General features: G+C 36.9%; 1 protein-coding gene across 1 annotated transcript in view; it reads left to right on the forward strand.

The window, feature by feature from the left end:
* Nucleotides 1–773: 773 nt before the first annotated feature.
* The window catches only part of LOC145672395 (pickpocket protein 28-like), a 42,946-nt gene continuing 24,176 nt past the window's right edge, over nt 774–19,543 (forward strand). The window contains exons 1-3 of the mRNA XM_081741550.1: nt 774–1,071; nt 4,870–5,076; nt 17,073–17,193. Coding sequence (XP_081597676.1) covers nt 821–1,071; nt 4,870–5,076; nt 17,073–17,193 — 579 coding nt within the window. The 5' untranslated portion in view covers nt 774–820. The remainder of the gene's footprint in view (nt 1,072–4,869; nt 5,077–17,072; nt 17,194–19,543) is intronic.

Genomic DNA, 19,543 nt, shown 5'->3' on the forward strand with positions numbered 1-19,543 from the left:
ACAAAAATACAAGAAAATTCCGAAAAATTAGTTAATCACAGAAAAATCTATGTAACACAATAGGGTTATTTCCCGTGATTCGCATGAATGAGAATAAGGATATGGCAGTAAGGCCTGGAAACCCTGACTGGTTCACAATATGGTTTATAACCAGGCAAAGTAAAATTACTGAGTAGCCACCTAGATCGCGTTCGCTGCAGGCAGGGGGGTTACGCATCGGAACGCATCCATAAGTAGCCACATACAACTTTGGCATGGGTCAATGTAAACTTCACCCACCGTGACCCACTCTGACCCATCAAAACCCATCGTCATCAACTCTGACCCATAATTCACGCCCTCCTCTCCACTGACTAAAGAGTTTACAGTTGTAGTAAAACAAGGTTGTGCAATTATCAGTAATCGGAGTTTGAATTTCTACGGTCAGTCGCTCAAGCATCGCTTTGTTACAATATCAGTGGATGTTACCTTTAGGATATAAAATTGTAAACTGTTTGTTATGGGCCATGTTACGATGAATTTCAATTTAATTATCATTTGTAATCATTTCTTTGTTGAATTACAGGTACTTTTCAGTGAAAAATAAGATGAAACTTGAAAGTCTCTATTAATATTTAGTGACTGTAGCTACCGTAAAGTTAAGAATTACGGATTCTTCTTTATTTCGCCCTTTCTTAGTCTATTTTTAGATCAAATATTTTCTTTAAAATTATGTCTACTTTTTTATTTTAGATGTAACATTGAAATATTTGTATCTTTTCTTCCAGTGGAGTGTTGAGGTTTTTCAATTTACCTCGTAACTCATCAATTGTCTCCAAGGATGCTGGAAAACATGCGAGCAAATAAACCGTCTCCAATGAAAGTGAACGCTTGTCCGTCTGTCACGATAATTAAAGTTCGTGACATGGCGTGGGACGAACCACTGAAGGAGAAGAAACCTCCGCCTGTAAAACCATCAAGATTCAGGAACTGTTTCATGCAGACGCTGGACCTCCTGGACGACTACTGTGACCATAGTAGCATGCATGGACTCCAGTATGTTGGCGATGAAGACAGACATATCACAGAAAGGTAACGCGCATGATTTTCATAATTCTACTAGCAAATTCATTCGCGTGTTACCGCGAGGAATATTTTGCAGTTCTCCCTTTGCCTGTATTCCCACATTTATCATGCTTCCTTGTGCCGTATGCATTCTCTATCCCTATAATAGTACCTATATAGGACATAATTAAAGCAGAAATAGGACATTTTTTTAAAACTTTATTTTTTATAGTAATAAAAGAAGTATATTTTATGCAAAAGATATAATTAAACTCTTTGTGGTGCAAGAGATAAGATTCAATATTTTCATATTGTATACAAATACATCGCATTTTCCTAGCTGTTTGTATTGAGTGGTGTCCATGGATGACCATATTGCATGTAATTTTAGATTACAAACTCTGTCGTGTGTCCTCTGTCGTTTAGAGGACATATACTATATATTCAAGATATGTATCAGATGACAACAAAATCCAAAAATGTTATAAAACAAAGGCCCATATGTATCTTCATTCTATTAACTGAATGAAGCCCAAAAGCAACAGAGCATCGATACGTCTGATTGCCTAATCTCGTTTCCACCATGAATATTGGCTCAAAACACTGCGATCTTAGTGGACGAAGCGGTCCAGGGTTCGATTCCCGGTGGGGGCACTCGGTCGAAAATGTGTAAAAAGCTTTTTCAGGTCAGCCACCCTGAATGAGGTTTTCCTGAGTTTTGCTCATTCACACCAGGCAAATGCCGGGGTGGTAATTAAGTTACAGGTCCCAGGCCACTTCCTTCCTTCCCTTTCCCCGGATAGTGTGCTCGCCGAGTGACGTCACCCCTCATACGTGACGGGCTAAATGGCTTTAGATGCCGAAAGCCCAGAAATTTAAATCCTAAATCCTTAGTTGACTGAGCAGGCGGAGTGGCGAAACCGTGACGTATGACTTGACGATTTTGTTGTAATAGGCAGATCCACTATTTTATAACATTCTTGACAAAATCACTTCATTATTTACGTTGTTTTCTTCAAATTTTGTAAGATCACATGAGGATCTACCCAAAAGACCTCCAAGAAATTGAAATAAACATATTGTGCTTATTCCATAATGGTCTTAGCAAAATTTACCGATAACAACGCAACATAAATACACTAGAGTAGCGTTTAACCGTATTCGGTGGGACCGGTGGTGCTTCGATTAAACCGGAATTATGTTTTTTTTTTTTAATACAGTACTGTATAATTGATATATTTCGATACATTTTCATCGTGGAATGACGTTGTTGACAACACCTTCAAAACTGAACATTGTTATACTAAAGCCGTACGACGAAAAAAAAATGAAGTTTAATTTACTTAAAAATTTCGGTTAAGCCGAAATTCTGTTAATCGAGATTCAGTGAAAGGGAATTACAGTGTAATGCAATAAATAATTACAACTTGTATGCCGTATCACAAACTGAAAAGCAAATTTTGCGTTCTGTTTACATAATCCATTATGGAATGATGCCCTGCGTCTCCAAAGATTAATTGTCCTATCATCTGATTGGCACATTGTATGTTTTGTTTTTATTATAACATTTTCTAGGAAATATTCCTTGTTTAACACTAGAAGGACCGGATGGGTCAAAATGACCTATCACCATATTTTAATATTCCACTGTAAACGTACTTGAAATATTATTCACTTAGTATTTCAAGTATTATAGGGAGCTAGCTTTAATGCGAGGCTGAGGAATTCAGAGTTGATTGGCAGGTTCCCCACCTCGTCGCCGAGAAACGGTCACTCGACGATTCTGGGCAAGGTTGCCAGTGCATTGTCAAAAAATTCAGCAAATACTCACTTAATTCAAAGAGTTTATACAATTATGCAATCCCTATCGAAGATCCCTGTATACGTGGACACACGCAAATTAGGCTGTGATAACAAATGCTTCAGTTTTTCTCCCTCGTTTCTTCGTCGCACTACACTATGGCTTTCCTTATTACTTCTCTAGCTTCGCTGTGTATAGTTTGCCCTCTCTTACGCTGTGAAGCCATTGTCAAATGAATAATAAGCAACAAAACCGCAACCACAACAACACACAACAAATAACCAACTCACACTAACTCTTCAGAATGACATTCACCTGACAAATTTTTAACCCTGGCAACACTGACATATAGAAGGGGGGGAAAGGGAGTATTCAAGAGTCAGGCAGAAAAATTGTTGAAATTTTTCCCCCTTTACCTCAGCCCCCGCTGGTAAACAAGCTAGCTCCCTATAATACGTTTACAGTGGAATATTAAAATATGGTGATGGGTCATTTTGACCCATCCGGTCCTTCTAGTGTTAACTGGAATCAGTCTAAAGTAATTCATTTTTAAATTAACCCTTTTTTCCTCAATTATCTTTTTAGTATTCAATCCTTTAAGGTAGCTGCTGTAGAAAGTTCAGGATTAGTAAAGAACTTATTTAAGGTAGTTTTTATTCTATTTATTTATATTTTGTCGTTGTTTTTTTTTTTTTCGAGAGTCGCTCCACGTATGAGAGAAGAAAACATGGTGGTCATAAAAAAGAAAAGAAATGGAGTTTAGAGATTTCAGTGGATTTATGTTTTTCATGGTCCATAGATACCGACAAAGAATTTCTCCGTTTGTTCGTCCTGATGTACACTCACCTAGAGGCTGTACTACTAAACGTATCTCAAGCAAGTTTTGAATTTAAGGTTTTTATATGATCCTTTAGGGGGGGGGGGTCGAATTTTTTTCCTACCTCTAAAAATAAGGGTAGTTTACTTAAGGGTAAAAAATTTTTTAAATGTCATTTTTTTTTTTCAAAAACGGCTGTAACGATTCTGTTTATATTTGATAAGTCAATTTTCCAGAAACAACCCCATTATGTGGTATAAGTCATTTCTCTGAAGAAAAAAAAGAAACTACGAGTAGTAGTTTATTGTTGGGGTCAGTTATTTTCAGGTAATTTTCTCAGAAATGTTGTTTAGTATGCTTCGTATCTGAGTTAGCATTTAGGGCTAGCGTTCTGACGCATACGACCACATCTCCTGCAGTCTGAAACAATTCTGCTTCACGACAACGCCAGATCTCATACTACCCATACGGTACAGACTGAAAGAGAGAATTGAAATTTCTGTTTAATACGCTGAAAGAAGGAAATTTAAAGACCAAATAGTTCAAAGATACAAAAAAAAAAAAAAAAGCGTATTAGTAAAAAGAAATGGGAACGTTCAGAACCTATCACAACTTTACCTAACAAAAATATTGTTTGGAACTCAAAATATGACTCCTGGAGATTGCTGTTAGGTTGAGAGTAGAAGTGACAAAGTCACTTGACTCTTCCACTGAGATTACTTGACTTCAATCTGCTCCTACGCGTAGCTCGCTCCTATAGTCTTTCAAAATGGCTTCTGCTCTTGACGTTCACCGAAAGCAATGTGTTGTGATTAAATGCCTGATTTGTGATAGACACTGTGAAACATCCACAAGATGGCGACTCTCTTGTGGCACTATTCTTCGGTCCAGAATTTTACGATATAAATATAAAAATCCGAGTTTCGAAATGGCATATTGAAGTAAATAGGGAAAGATATTGTATTGAGCAATGAATGTGTATTACTGAAGCATTTACCAATATAGTATAAAAATAGAGCACCTATAAAGAAAAATGCAAGTAGGAAAAATGTGGGTCATTACTTTTGAAGTGACCCTTTTAGTAGGGTTTTAAATACTCAACTCTGTCCGTAAACATCGATACTCATAATTTTCCAAGATTTTCATCCATGAATGAATTGTAAACTTATATTTCCTGTATTGAAACAATTCTCTGTTTCTGTTTCAGACTGTTTTGGTTGGTGGCCTTTCTATTGGGCGTCAGTCTTTGTCTATATTTAATTGCGGACGTCTGGAGGAAGTATTCCGAAAGCCCAATCTTAGTGTCTTTCGATGCAAGCTCAAATCCAATTTGGGACATCCCGTTTCCAGCAGTTACCATATGCAATCTTAACAAGGTTCGCAATTCGAGCTTCCACAGGGGAGACCCTCAAAAGTAAGTTTATATTGTAAGGCTTTTACTTTTAAGAACATTCAAAATACACGTAAGAGAATTTTGACGTCATTTCCTATAATTTTGGACCATGCAGACACAAAATTTTAACTTTATTACAGTAATATTTATACTAACATACGCATGCACCCTGAAATTTGTTGGGAGGGTTACAAAGTCAAAAGTCCAGACCAAGTGGATCCCATGACTGCACCCCTGGTGCAGACATAACCAGGAGTACGGAATTTAAAATAGAAAGTTTTGGTGATCCAGAAGTGGTTGACTTCCCTGTATGTGCACCCATGTACTAACATTATATTATTAAAAGTATTTGAAAATATAATTAGTAAGTTACTTGATGGTATCTATTTCTCTAATTCGTAATTTCTTAAGGCTGTTGCTACCTCTTTGTCAAGTCGAGTTTTCCCCTATCTAATAACATTGGAACTTTTTTCAAATTTTTCTCAGTAAGCAATGAACAAATCCCTACAAAAATTTGCGTGGAGTCAGGTCAATAATAAAGGATTCCTTATATGAGCTTATAATTTTATTAAAAGCCTCCAATTAAATTATTCATTCCCCCCCTTTTTTTTTCATGTGAAGATTTGCAACAATGCGATCTCTCTTTCTTCCTGTTTGTGTTAGCAGCGTGCGAGAAATTCGGGCTAGTCATTTAAAACAGGTTTTAAAACTCTGTCCATAACGCATCTGCGGAATGAATGTTTCTACCCCTGTCGCCTTTTTCCAGGACATATTTATGGCATTCAGAAGAGTGGGCGCTCTTTATTTTCTTTGCTGAACCTATTGCTTTTAGTATATTCGTCCATGGAAGTTTTTGTGGTTACTTTCAAACCTAGCAAGGTGCCTCTTGCATCTCGTGTATTTCAAAGTCTTAGATTTAGTGATTGGTTATACAAATATAAATTAACAGACGACTGTGATACCAGATCAATCTCCTGTGTGAAATAATAATAATAATAATAATAATAATAATAATAATAATAATAATATTATTATTATTATTATTATTATTATTATTATTATTATTATTATTATTATTATTATTATTATTATTATTATTATTATTATTATTATAGGGAGTCCGTGGAACAAGAGCCTGTAAGGAGCAGGGAATCTCGGTGCGGCTTTGACACTAGTAACCTAGTTAAAATGTGAGGTCACCACATCGGTTCTCCCTTGCCGGTAATGCTCGTTTCCCTGCCGCCTTTAGCGTGGGAGATCCTTATTCGATTCCCGGCGGGAGCTCATGTGGTTCGGAATCCACGTTAATCAGTAGTCTCGTTTCATATAGCCTCGCTGCTGAAAGAAACGTTAAAATTAATTCATTGTTTCCGTGTCGACACCAGCTGGGTTTTCACATTGAATACACTAGCGGTTTTTCACTTTTGTAACCTCACGGAAACAGGTAAACCAGTTAAGGTAGCATTTTGGACTAATAATCATAATTATAATATGTATCGCTTTAACAACTTTGAATACTATTATAGAATTTTTATGCTAAATAGTAATCATTTTTTTTACCACATGCGAAAATAAAATAGAAATAAACCTTCTTTTGTTACACAAATTTGTTCTTAGCGTGAATGCTGTCGAATTCTATTCCTAGTGATGACAAATTTTTCGGTATTGATTCAGTATCGCGAATCAATTGGGAAATTGAGGAACTGACCACACATTACTCTTATTACAGAGCGCATTTGTAGGAGAAAGTGAACTGTAGTATCAGGAATTCTTTTATTACACAAGAAAGACATCTATACATAATGAAATAGGCTCCACTAGACAATGTAGATACAAATATCATTTTCTATTATTATAACTTTTCGAAATATGAATAGGGATTTATTTCTTGGTTACAGGATATAGTGTAATCTGATAATAACCTTGAAACTTACGCATTCTACAATGGAATATTTATTTCCAAACGGTGGAAGTGAAATTTCATATATGGCTACAACACATACAGTATTATACAAATAGTACAACATATATTATTAACAGAATAATTTTAATTTTATACATTATCTTTTGATGCTTCATTTTAAAATGCAGGCCTTACTTTTTATTGAAGTACACCCGTTTGTCAATGTCATACTTATTCAACTAAAACATTTTCGCATGAGTATAAAAATATGTGATGGAATACTGTTTCATCAAGCTACCACATTAATGAAATTCGAGTCGAGACAAAAAATATACAAGTTAAAATATACACTCACATCAGCGAGAACATAATGACTATCTACCTAATTGTCAGTATGTCCACCTTTGGCACGAATAACAACGGCAACACGTCTTGGTATGGACGCAATGATCCTTGGTAGATCGCTGGAGAGAGTTGGTACCACATATGCACACAGGTCACCTGATTCCCGTAAATTCCGGGTAAGGGGCGATGCGCTCTGACGTCACGTTCAATCTCATCCCAGATGAGTTCGATTGGGTTCAGCTCCGGCGAGTTGGGCGGCTAGCACATCACTTGGAACTCGCCCCTGTGATCTTCAAACCACTCTATCCCACTCCCGGCCTTGTGGCATGGTGCATTATCTTGTCGAAAAATGCCATTACCGTTGGGAAACATAGTCGTCATGAAGGGGTGTACGTAGTCTGCAAACAGTGTGACGCCTGGGCCGTTGTGGTGCCTTGCTCGAGCTCCACTAGACACATGGATGCTCCCAGAAATTGGTTTCAAAACTGTTTCTGAGTGAATACTTTCTTCAAAATAATATTACAAATTATAGAAATATTTTCGAGATATTAGAGTTGAGTCGAGATTTTTACGAGCAGTCTCGACTCGACTAGTGTCTTGAATCGAAAATTCGAGTCGAGAGATAAGTTTGTCTCGACTCGTCTCGAATTTTACAAAGTGTGTCTCGACTCGAATTCGGTTACCGGATACAGATATAGTGATTATACATAAAAATCTGCTCCTAGAAACGCTTTAGTAAATAACGTTGTTCAATATAGATTTTCTAATGGAGTTATGAATAAACATGTTTGGACAATTTTAGAGTGCTAAACACGAAAATAACACTGAAAAAGCGAGATTAGTTTTTGTTTTGAATTGTCGCGGAGAAAAGGGTGAATCTAAAAATTACACTATTCTCCAAACTTTAGTAGGTATTGTGTAACGGAGACATAAGCAGACATTATTGGATAAGGGTGCTGAAGACGAAAATGGCAAAGGGGTTTCTTGTTTTGATGTTACAGAGAAAAGGGAGGAAATGGAAATAATGGAAGGTTTATGTATTTTTCCGACTTTCATGTGGGAACTTCACAAATTCTGCACATTTTTCAAAGCCACGCATATTATGGCCTTTGTATTATTTTTATATGTTTTGTATGCCACTTTATTCAAAAAAGTTATAATAATAATAATAAACTGATATTCACTTTCGTATACACTAAAAGTATCTTTATTCAATAGAGACAGTTCGCTTCTAATTGCTTACAACTGTCTATCCATGAACGGGGGAAAAGCTAATGTAAAAGAAGAATGGATTTGTTCTCATTGTTTTTATTTTTTTTTTTTTTCTGCTTTCAGCAAAGAAAACGTACTCCAACGCCTCCTCATTGAAATGCCATAAATATGTCATTCTTGAAAAGGATCCCCTCGCAGCTGTGGACAATGTTCAACCTGAAAGTAACCCTCCGCAACCTGCTAGAAGAGAGAACCGAGTGTCGTCAATGCGTTGTTGCGAATCTTCACATGATAAAAAAGGGGGGAATGAATAACTTAATTGGAGGCTTGTAGTAAAATGATAAGCTCATATAAGGAATCCTTTATTATTGACCTGACTCCATGCAAATTTTTGTAGGGATTTGTTCATTGCTTACTGAGAAAAATTCGAAAAAAGTTCCAACGTTATTAGGGGAAAACTCGACTTGACAAAGAGGTAGCAACAGCCTTAATACCCTTAGTATTGTAGTTATAAAGGTAACCAAGAAAGTTCTGTCGCTTTTTGTGGAGGTCTGTGTTCAATTGGCCCTCACACCATGAGTTGAATGCGAATGGAGAAGAGGCGAAGGTCAGTTGCTAGTGTAGGTATATCCAACATATTACCTAGTTATGGCAGTGCAGTTACACCGTAACCTTGCATAAGGACAGACTGAACATGGAACTTCCACAGAGCATCATAAGAGCGTGTATGCTGTACGAGTTGAAACTATAGATGGCCAATTTCCACTGGGCTCGCGCTCACCTGTCTCAAATGAGCTCATACTCACTCGCGCGCACGATCACTTCTCTCAACTGAGCTCACGCCCACTTGGGCTCGCGCTCATCTCTTTCGACTGGGCTCGCACTACTCGGGATCGCGCTCACCTGTCTCAACTGGGCTCGTGCTTACTTGGGCTCACGCTCCCTTCTCTAGACTAGGCTCGCCCTCGGGCTCATTTCTCTCAATTGGACTCACACTCATTCGTGCTCGGGCTCAGTTCCCTTAATTGGGTTCGCGCTCGCGTATTTCATTGAGACTCGCGCTCACTTGCACTCGGACTCACTTCTCGCAGTTGGACTCGCGCTGACTTATTTCACTGGGACTCGGGCTTATTCGGGCTCGTGCTCAATTATTAAGCCCGAGCCCGGTTGAACGCGAGTTCCGAGCTCACGAGCGTCGGGTTCGGAAGTTTGGACATCTATGAAATGGGCTGATTAATCGCATACTCCCCGCTCCAATTTCCATCCCCTATACAGGAGTCTAGGATGTTTCGGTGTACGAACGTTACGGTGTAAGGACGCTTGGCTGTAAAGAACGTTTCGTTGTATAAAATATTTGAAAGAATTAATCATATGCTTGTAATGAACAGTCATGAAGTGTCATAGTGTAGCTACTCTGCAATAGTGCAAACTGATCAATACTGTTATGGAATCAATTACAGGATGATAATACAACGCCTATGCATTCGTAACAATAATTTCGATTCAGAGGGTCCATAGGAGAGTCTTATAGAATAATAATCAAATCTAATTCAAAAATCAAATTTAATTCATATTTACTGCTAAGTATTCAGCGTCATTTCTGAATAGAAATAAATATATTGCACGAAGTTCCTGAGACAGTAATAATATTTACAAACTGAATAATGCCTCAAAGGAATTTTGTTGAAAAAATTAAAATTACATAGAATCACTCAACTCAGAATCTAAAATTGTACGCAATTCCTTTTAAGAATGTAATTACGTCATCAGATTTGTAATTTTCACAAACGTTGCTCAGTCTCTTCGTAACATTGGTGTATTTTTTGTTTGTTCTGACTTCATGTCCGCCAGTTATTTGTTCCATTCGAACAGCACTGACAAGGAGACTTGCGGAAGTGTCACTCACCGATTTCAATGAAACTTTCCATACTTGTAGGCAGTGGCGGCTAATGTTAGCGTTGCAGCGTTGCGCAACGATCAAAGTATTTCAAGAAAAAATATCATTATCAATAGTAGTAAAGAACAGAAAAAAAATACTTTTTAATACTCGCATATATACACTTTAAATAACATTTTTTTACTTCTGTAACTGTCCGTTCCGTTAATCCATTTTAAAAAGCGAAAATTATCCGTCACAGAGTCTCTAATTTATATTGTGTTGCAGCGAGCATACAACGACCAGATTCCTTCAGCGCGGCAATTGGAGCAAATGTTAAGTCTCCTTTCCCATATCTCAGAAGTTAAAGGGACTGGTCGTTGCAGTGCTTCTGCAACACAGCACGGTTTCCAGTGAACGAGGTTTTTCGCGCTAAATAAGACTTCTGAATTTTCTTTCACTAGCAAGGAGACTCACTATAAATAAGCACCCCGAATAGTGAGAGGTGCAGAGACTTATCAAGCATCCCATTAAAATAAGTACAGAAAAGGGTTTCAAATCGGTCTGCAACCTTCTCGCAGTAACCCCTGCTAATTATAGCAGCATTTAATTTTTTATTTTATTTATTAATTTATATTTTCTTTTTCATGAATTTATTTCTCCCTAACGAATAATTTTCATTTTGAAGAGCGGACGTTTTGGTATAAACATTGGAACTTCTACACGGAACCAGGCTCACACCTAAACTTCCTTACACCGAGACGTCCTTACACCGAAACAACCGAAACACCGAAACCCACCTGATACAGTTGTTAAAATTAATCGAAATTTACTAACATTTCCTATTTTTGCGACAGCCTAAACTACACCTATCAGAATCGATTTTTGTTAAAATAATGTGAGGCACTTTTGTATCGATGTTCATTGTTTCTGCTTGCAGAATCTACCTGGATATAGCTATCGTTTAGTTACAAAATAATGTGTTTTTTTCATCTCATAGAATTACCTGACACTTTAATACTGAACTTAAATTAAAACAAATGCTTTAACTAAATTAATTTAACCAGTCCCACAAGTCATAGATTGTTTATGGAGATGAAATTTGCAATACTGTTGATTGATTAATTGATTATCTTTCAGCGTCCCCTTTGATCAGCAAGGCTATATAAGACGTGGACTTAATAGTTTTAACATGGAATCTGAACCACTGTCATTCAATACTTCCCACGGAAATCGATCACCAAAGACGCACGTGCTAGCCACTAGACGAGTGGGGAGGGCTTGTAATACTGTTGTCCAATGATTTTTATTAGGAATAAATTATGGGTGATTTTATTATCGTTCAGTCAGCGTAACGAAGATGTCCAAATTACAGTATGATATACTGATTGTGAATGTGATAGTGCAAGTATTGAAACATTGTGTGGTCCACAATCCAGCTTACACACTCTGAACCCCTGTCACCAAGTCAGCCTAAGGCATTCAAAGTGAAAGTGTTAGTGCTCTGAAGAATGTTAACCCTCCCCACGTCCCATCCCCATTGTTAAGAAACCAACTACCCAACCCCGAGTCAGTGAAGCGGAAATCGACCCACAACCGATGAGAATTCTGTGCTCAGGAACTGCATCAATTAGTAAGTACGACAAAATTAGTAAATCCCACGTGTGTTAAAAGCAGACCTTCACCTTCAAGTTTTATTATAGTGCCAAGCCCCGAGGCTCGTTCATTCGCGTGTTCTGTAGATAATAGCTATGTATCCTAAACCATGCTTCGAAACCATACTTGTAAATTGTTTTCAGTCTTTGATCAAAATACTTTTGGCTTACGGTTCAAAGCCCTATCGAATAGTTATGTAATCAATTACAATCAGCGAAATTTTTTTTTTTTTTAACAGACTGCCATATTGATGGGTAGTTCTTTGATAAAAGATATCAAGTTTTTCGTCAAGACAGAAATCTTGACCTATCAAATAATTGTAAGGGAACGGTTGTAATAATAGCAGTACATCAAAATTATAATGTATCCTATATAAATTCTTATGATCTAAATTTTAAATGGGTAATTGTCAAGCTTTCTAGTCACTCACCAAAGATGTTTATTTGTGCAGTATACCGTACATTCCTCCGAATACAACTGTAATGACATATGGATTGTTTTATGAATTATTGAGAGAGCGTTCCAATACGAAGCATCATTCTTTGCATAGGGGACTTTAATATACATTAAATAACATGTTCTAATTTTGAGCTACTTTCAACAAATAAATGTAAAGACTTAACTAACTTCATGTCTCTGCATAACTTATGTCAAATAATGACATTCAAAATAGTAATGGTCGAGCATTAGACTTAGTACTCCCAAATTTTAATGACGTTTCTGTAATAAAAGAGTGTTCTCTTTTTGCTAATGAAAACAGGCATCACCCAGCTTTAATTAAACACAAACAAACTATTTGCTGAGCAAAACAATATATTCACATAAAAAACTACATACGTGTTAGTTGGGCCAACTAACACGTATGTACTTTATTATGTGAATATATTGTTTTGCTCAGCAAATAGTTTGTTTGTGTTTAAGTATATACAAAGCAAATCTTCTACTTATGGAAAATATTACAGCTTTACTTATCTCTTTCCCATTTAAACACCTGCAGAAACATAAGAAATAAGATAACGAATCCGATTTTAATTTTAGAAAAGCAGATTTCCAAAAGATGTACATAGAACTCCCTAAAGTAAACTGTGATTGCCTTTCGCAATCGAATGATGCTTACTCATTAACAAACTTCTATCGAATGATGAACAACATATTTTATGTATGTTCCAACCAAAAGACGTATTAGCGGAAGTTATTCATATGTTGGTTTACTTATAATATAATTAAGAAAATAAAATTCAAGACGTACCACCATATCAAGAAGAAGTAAAATTAACTGGCTAAAATTCTTGTTTATTTCAAAAAATAAATAAAATATTTCCTCGTATAAATTAATGGGCTAACCACGATGGTGCACATATTTAACATTCTTTAGAGCTACTCTTGTTTATTGGGATTTAAAGAAGCTACAATTAAATAACACATAATTATTTCGCTCGACTTTTCTATGAATGCTCATCTTCATTAGTTGCTAGTATATAAATTTCCTACTTTGCAAGGTCAAGCAGTTTCCTTACTCTATAATCTTAATAATAATAATAATAATAATAATAATAATAATAATAATAATAATAATAATAATAATAATAATAATAATAATAATAATAATAATAATAATATAAAGCTTGGGTCACGGAAGTTGTTACTAAAATATCAAAAACAAATATCTGTCTCAAACAACAGCCATGAAAATGTCGGTTTTCTATCGAAAGGTGTTTGAAGTCCTTTGGACAATAAAATGACAGTTCAGACCTCAAGAACGTTTTTTTTTTTCTTTTTGTAAACTTGTTTCAATCTTCCTTTTCAATTCTGTACATGGAATGCGTTTCCTATCTTTTAGACTCTCAAGCAAATGAGTCCATGTGAGTGCGAACTGAGCGCGGGCTCGCGCTCGCTCGGACTCACGTTCACTTCTCTCAACTGAGTTTGCACTCAGTAGGGCTCGCGCTCACTTCCCTCAACTGGGCTCGCGCTCCCTTAAGCTCGCGATCATTTCTCCCAACTGGGCTCGCGATCACTTTTCTCCACTGGGCTCGCACTCATTCGCACTCGCGATCACTTCCCTCAACTGGACTCGCGCTCACTTGAGCTCGCGATCACTTCTCCCAACTGGGCTCGTACTCATTCGCACTCGCGATCACTTCTCCCAACTGGACTCCCACTCATTCGGGCTCGCGATCACTTCACTCAACTGGGCTCGCGCTTATTCGCACTCGCGATCATTTCTCCAAACTGGGCTCGCGCTTACTCGGGCTCACGATCACTTCTCTTATATGGGCTCGAGCTCACTCGGGCTCGCACTCACTTCTCTGATTGTTTTCGCGTGCACTAATCTCAAGTGCGCTCGCGCTCACTTCTCTCAACTGGTCTCGCACTCACTTGGGCTCGCGCTCACTTATTTCATTGGGGGTTGGGCTCACTCGGGCTCGCGCTCAATTATTGAGCCCGAGCCCGGTTGAGCGCGAGTGCCGAGCTCACGAGCGTCGGGCTGGCGAGTTTGGACACCTACGGTTCAAACTGAGGTCAAATGCCACTGCAGTGGGGCGGAAGATATGCCAAGCCTTTGGTGAGGATGTTGTGACTACGCGGACAGTACGACGGTCGTTTAACAAGTTTAAAGGCGGTGACGAAACACTCGAAGACCCATCACGTGCCGGAAGACCAACACATTTACAAAATGAAGATCTACAGGCAACAATTGAGGCGAACAGTGGTCAGACAAGTGACGAACTGGCACTACAATTCAGCGTGGGTGGAGAAACCATACGGCAGGACCTCCATCAACTTGGGAAGCACTACAATTTGGATCGATCGGTCCCACATGATTTGACTTCGTGTCAGAAGGCAGCACGAGGAGACATCTGTGTTTCTTTGTCTGAGGACCGAGCCATTTCTGGACAGGGTATTGACATGTGATAAGAAGTGGGTCCTGTACAAAGCTCTACGGCGCCGTCATCATTGGTTAACATCCCGTGAATCGGTTCCAAAACAGCCGAAAGCAGCACTGCACCAGGAAAGATCTTCCTGTGTGTTTGGTGGATTGCACGCGGCATTGTGCATCGGGAACTACTACCAGCTGGTTAGAGCATCAGTGCAATTATGTACTGTCAGCAGTTGGAACGTGTTCAAGAAAAACTCAAAACTCTGGAGCCAGCACTGCTGAATCGCAAAGAGGTCCTCCTGTTATAGGACAACACTAAGCCCCACGTGGCTAGGATGACCTGGAACACCATTCCTTGGATGGGAAACACTATTGCATCCACCATACTCCCTGGACATCGCACCGTCCGATTATCACCTGTTCCATTCCTTGGACAATCACGTTACAGGATACTAGTTCAAATCCCTCGTAGAGATGCAAAATGCACTTGATAACTTCTTCGATTCACGGCCCGCCAAACTCTACCACGATGGAATCTACGCTGAGAAAAATCCGTTCTCTGAACAGCGGTATATTGTACAAATATACGAAATCCTCTTGCTTACTACAGAAATCAGTACGGAGCATACGCTATCCGTATGCTACATAGGCATTACTGCCCTTAGATGTCACATCATGCCGTTGCAGGATGTCTGATATCTTACAGTCTTTCTTATATAGGGTTATTCAAAAAGAAAGAACAGATTTCAAACATTTATTTCTTCCAAACTACAAAAGATAGAAACATGATTCGAACGTTACTTGATTAAGAAAAGTTTACAATTTATTGTTAGTAATTATGATGTGCATTCAATATGAGCACTGTGTGTTACACGACAAATGTCAAAACGGTGGCTCATTTCTTGCCACATACGAATCAGCTGGTCTCTAGTTATCGAATCCACAGTTTGTATGGCTTCATGTGCAGACGATGTTTTAGAACTCGCCATACAGTTTGAGGAATGTTAAGTTCTTTGCTTGCTTGTGATGTGGATTTCTTTGGGCTCCTTTCGTAATGTGTACGAATACGCTCGACATTCTCGTTCGATGTGCGTGGACGTCCCGTGCTTTTCCCTTTGCAGATGCAACCATCTTCTACGAATTTTCGATGCCACTCGTAAATTTGCTTATGATGCGGTGGTTGTTTATTAAATTGACGGCGAAATGCTCGCTGAACTGCAATAATGAACTCAAGTTTTGCCAATTGTAGCACAAAAAAAAAGACTTCTTCTGTGGTGACGCCGCCATTTCACTACAGACAAACAACAACAAACAACAGCGCTAATGCGGCCATGATTGGAACTTCTATCCGGACTGTTTAAATTGTAAACTTTTCTTAATCAAGTAACGTTCGAATCATGTTTCTATCTTTTGTAGTCTGGAAGAAATAAATGTTTGAAATCTGTTCTTTCTTTTTGAATAACCCTGTATTACATACATATATCTATGTTACCTTTGTCAGCTATATGTTATATACGTCCATTTGTATGTAAGATCCTGACTGTCTATATTGTTTCATACGGAAAGTACGTACAGATGGAACATTTATACAGAAAGTATTATAAAACATGTGTTTTCAGTTATGCGTTTGCTGTACGTTAGGTTCAAAAACTACAGGATTTACAAATATAACATACGATTTCACGTACGCCATATACATTTTTTTCTGAGTGCATGGCCTTCCAGAACGTTGACAGAAGGTTTTCGATGCTGATGGAGACTATTTTTGATCTTCCAGTTACGTCTTAGGTGATATATCGATGTTCGAATGTGGTGGGTGAAAAAGAGACAGTACTTTCTTGGTTACCTTTATAAAAGTAATTGAAAATATAATTAAGTTACTTGATTCTATTTTTCTTATTCGTAATTATTTTCTTATTCCATTGTAGTTAATACATAGGCTAATAATAATAATAATAATAATAATAATAATAATAATAATAATAATAATAATAATAATAATAATAATAATAATTATTATTATTATTATTATTATTATTATTATTATTATTATTATTATTATTATTATTATTATTATTATTATTATTATTATTATTATTATTATTATAAGAATGAATAATGATACAATATTTGACGTTTTCCAGTACTGAATCTGAAGAAATGATATATCGAACAGTATGCAGCATTTACAATAGAAAATCTTCCAAACCATCAAGTGACACGGGGAAGCGGTTCGAGAAGGATTATATGCAGTTTTTAGAAAAGGTAACCAATTACTGTGTATTTCTCTGAATTATAGAATATGTTAAAATTGCTCGTTATAGGGCTTTTTATTCTTTTCCATGAAAAAAATCCGTCAGAAATAATTGCTGTCCTGGTAAGAGAAAGCTGAAAAGAACGTTCAAGTTGATTGTTGAATTTTTGCTTACCACAGTAAACTTCAAATTTACTTTGACATTTTGATGTTAAATCTTTGAAAGATCGAGACATTTGTATTGAACTTCGAAAATTCATAAAGCTTAATAAAAATACTAGTGAATTAGTTATCAGCAGATATTGAATACACGTGCAAACAATTGATTTGTTACGTGTTTAGCAACTTGACAGAGACGTCAACAGCGACATGCAAACGTGTACCATATAAAAAGGTTAACTAATACATAGTAAATGCTAAAATTTTGTACGTTGCAACATCGGCAGAGAAAATAACTTGACTTACTCTACACTTTTTTTTTTTTTTTTTTTTTTTTTTTACCATGTTAACAGGGTTTTCAACTCAACTTCATCTCTGGTGTATGTTATCCTTGGTTGGAGCCCAGATCGCGCCAAATGAGCTTTGTGGTGGACCAACACCGTGTACATGAGTTTTCTCAGGGTTCTCCCGTTTCCTTCCACTTTCTTCACTCCAACATTTCATTCATTTCTCATAATCACCGTCTCCTTTAGCCTAGCCGGCATAACCGTGGGACGTAAAACTCAAAAATTACATTTTATTTTTTCAACTTGAAGTTGTATTTTTTCAAATGTTACTGTATCAGATTGTTACATATTTCAAATCTATGTTTACATGAATTATTGCTCAGTGTTACAAATAAGGATGCTACAATGTCACAAATACTAAAATTATTTATATATCAGATTGCTGTAAACGACATTATGCTCTTTAAATTTATTGAAAACCATATAAATACTCAGATGTAATACTTATCTAAGTGCTTTTCGAAATAAAGCAATTTGAAAAAAAAAAGTCAAATTTTCAATTCCTTCGAACTTCGTTTCTGTTTGTTTGAAGTAAATCAACGTCATACCATGATCATACTATTAGACACTGATGTAGTTTGGATGATCATTACCCATCCATTTCCGTTGCGTTATTACTGTCATAGATGCCTTTCGATTACAACTATAGGCCTAATTGTTATTTCCTCCTTCCCCACCATTTCTAACACCCTCTCATTCTCTTCATACTTCTCCACACCCACATTTCGAAAGCTCCCACTCGTTTTTCAACGCATTTGCGTAACGTCAGTGTTTCTACTACTTACAACAATATTCCACACGAAATATTCTATAAGTTTTTTTTTCTCAACTTTTTATTCAAGGACCCACAAAATAGACTTTTCTTCCTCCTGAATCCTTCTTTCGACTTCTCTTCCTTGCCTTTATTTCAAGTTCGCACTTGGCACTTCATATCATCACTAATAATACTATGCAGATATCTCACGAATAGTACGCCAATAAATGTTATTAACCAATGAATTGAATATTCTAAGTTTATATGTATTTGTGTTTTCATTATTGTTGAGATTGTTGTGGAATTTATTGTATACTCTGGTGCATGAGGAATAAACGCTAGAATAAGTATTCGCGTAATATCTCGTGGCAATATATCTGTTGTAAAATACCGTTTTCAATGTCTGAGGGTGAATCTATACAGGAAAACAAACCAGAAAGTACTGTATGTGTACCAAAATTCTGCAAAGTGTATCCTTTCCGAATTGTAAGCCGCGGAAATATCGGAAAATTGAATTTTGGGGCGTCATAACGCAAATACCAACAACGTCACAGAAAGCGAAAGAGTGGATTTTACAGGAAATGATATGTGTAGTTTTCAAATTATGCTAAAACCAAGTCGATTTACGCTCATTTTGACCTACTTTCATTTCCAGGACATTCGCGAATCCGTTGCACACGTTCCGACGTCTTGCTTTGTGATATTTTTGAAAACTGGCGTCGGTTTGGTTGTTCCATTTACGGTACTGGTATAACTGGGACTATAATTATACCTACATTACATAGTTAGATACATACAAAAGTAAATAGAGAGCTAATTCAATTTTATTTTCTTCATTAGCTTCTAGTAAATGGGAAATATAAAGGGACGTAATAGTATATGTTTAATGTAACAGTATTTTTGTATTAAAAAACACAACTAACAACTTTAACTGAATCAATTACAACAAAATATCTCGCTTTGCTGTTTTCCAAACTTTTTTTTTTTAATTTTAGAGGAATGCAAGCAATAACTGCTAATAATAACCTAACCCGAAATTTTAAAAAAATATCCTTAGTTTACTTTTATTTTAAAAATATTGAATACCAAATGTGAAAATCA

This window comes from Thermobia domestica, chromosome 16, assembly GCF_964235325.1.
Source record: "Thermobia domestica chromosome 16, izTheDome1.hap1.1, whole genome shotgun sequence".
In the NCBI taxonomy this organism is placed as follows: domain Eukaryota; kingdom Metazoa; phylum Arthropoda; class Insecta; order Zygentoma; family Lepismatidae; genus Thermobia; species Thermobia domestica.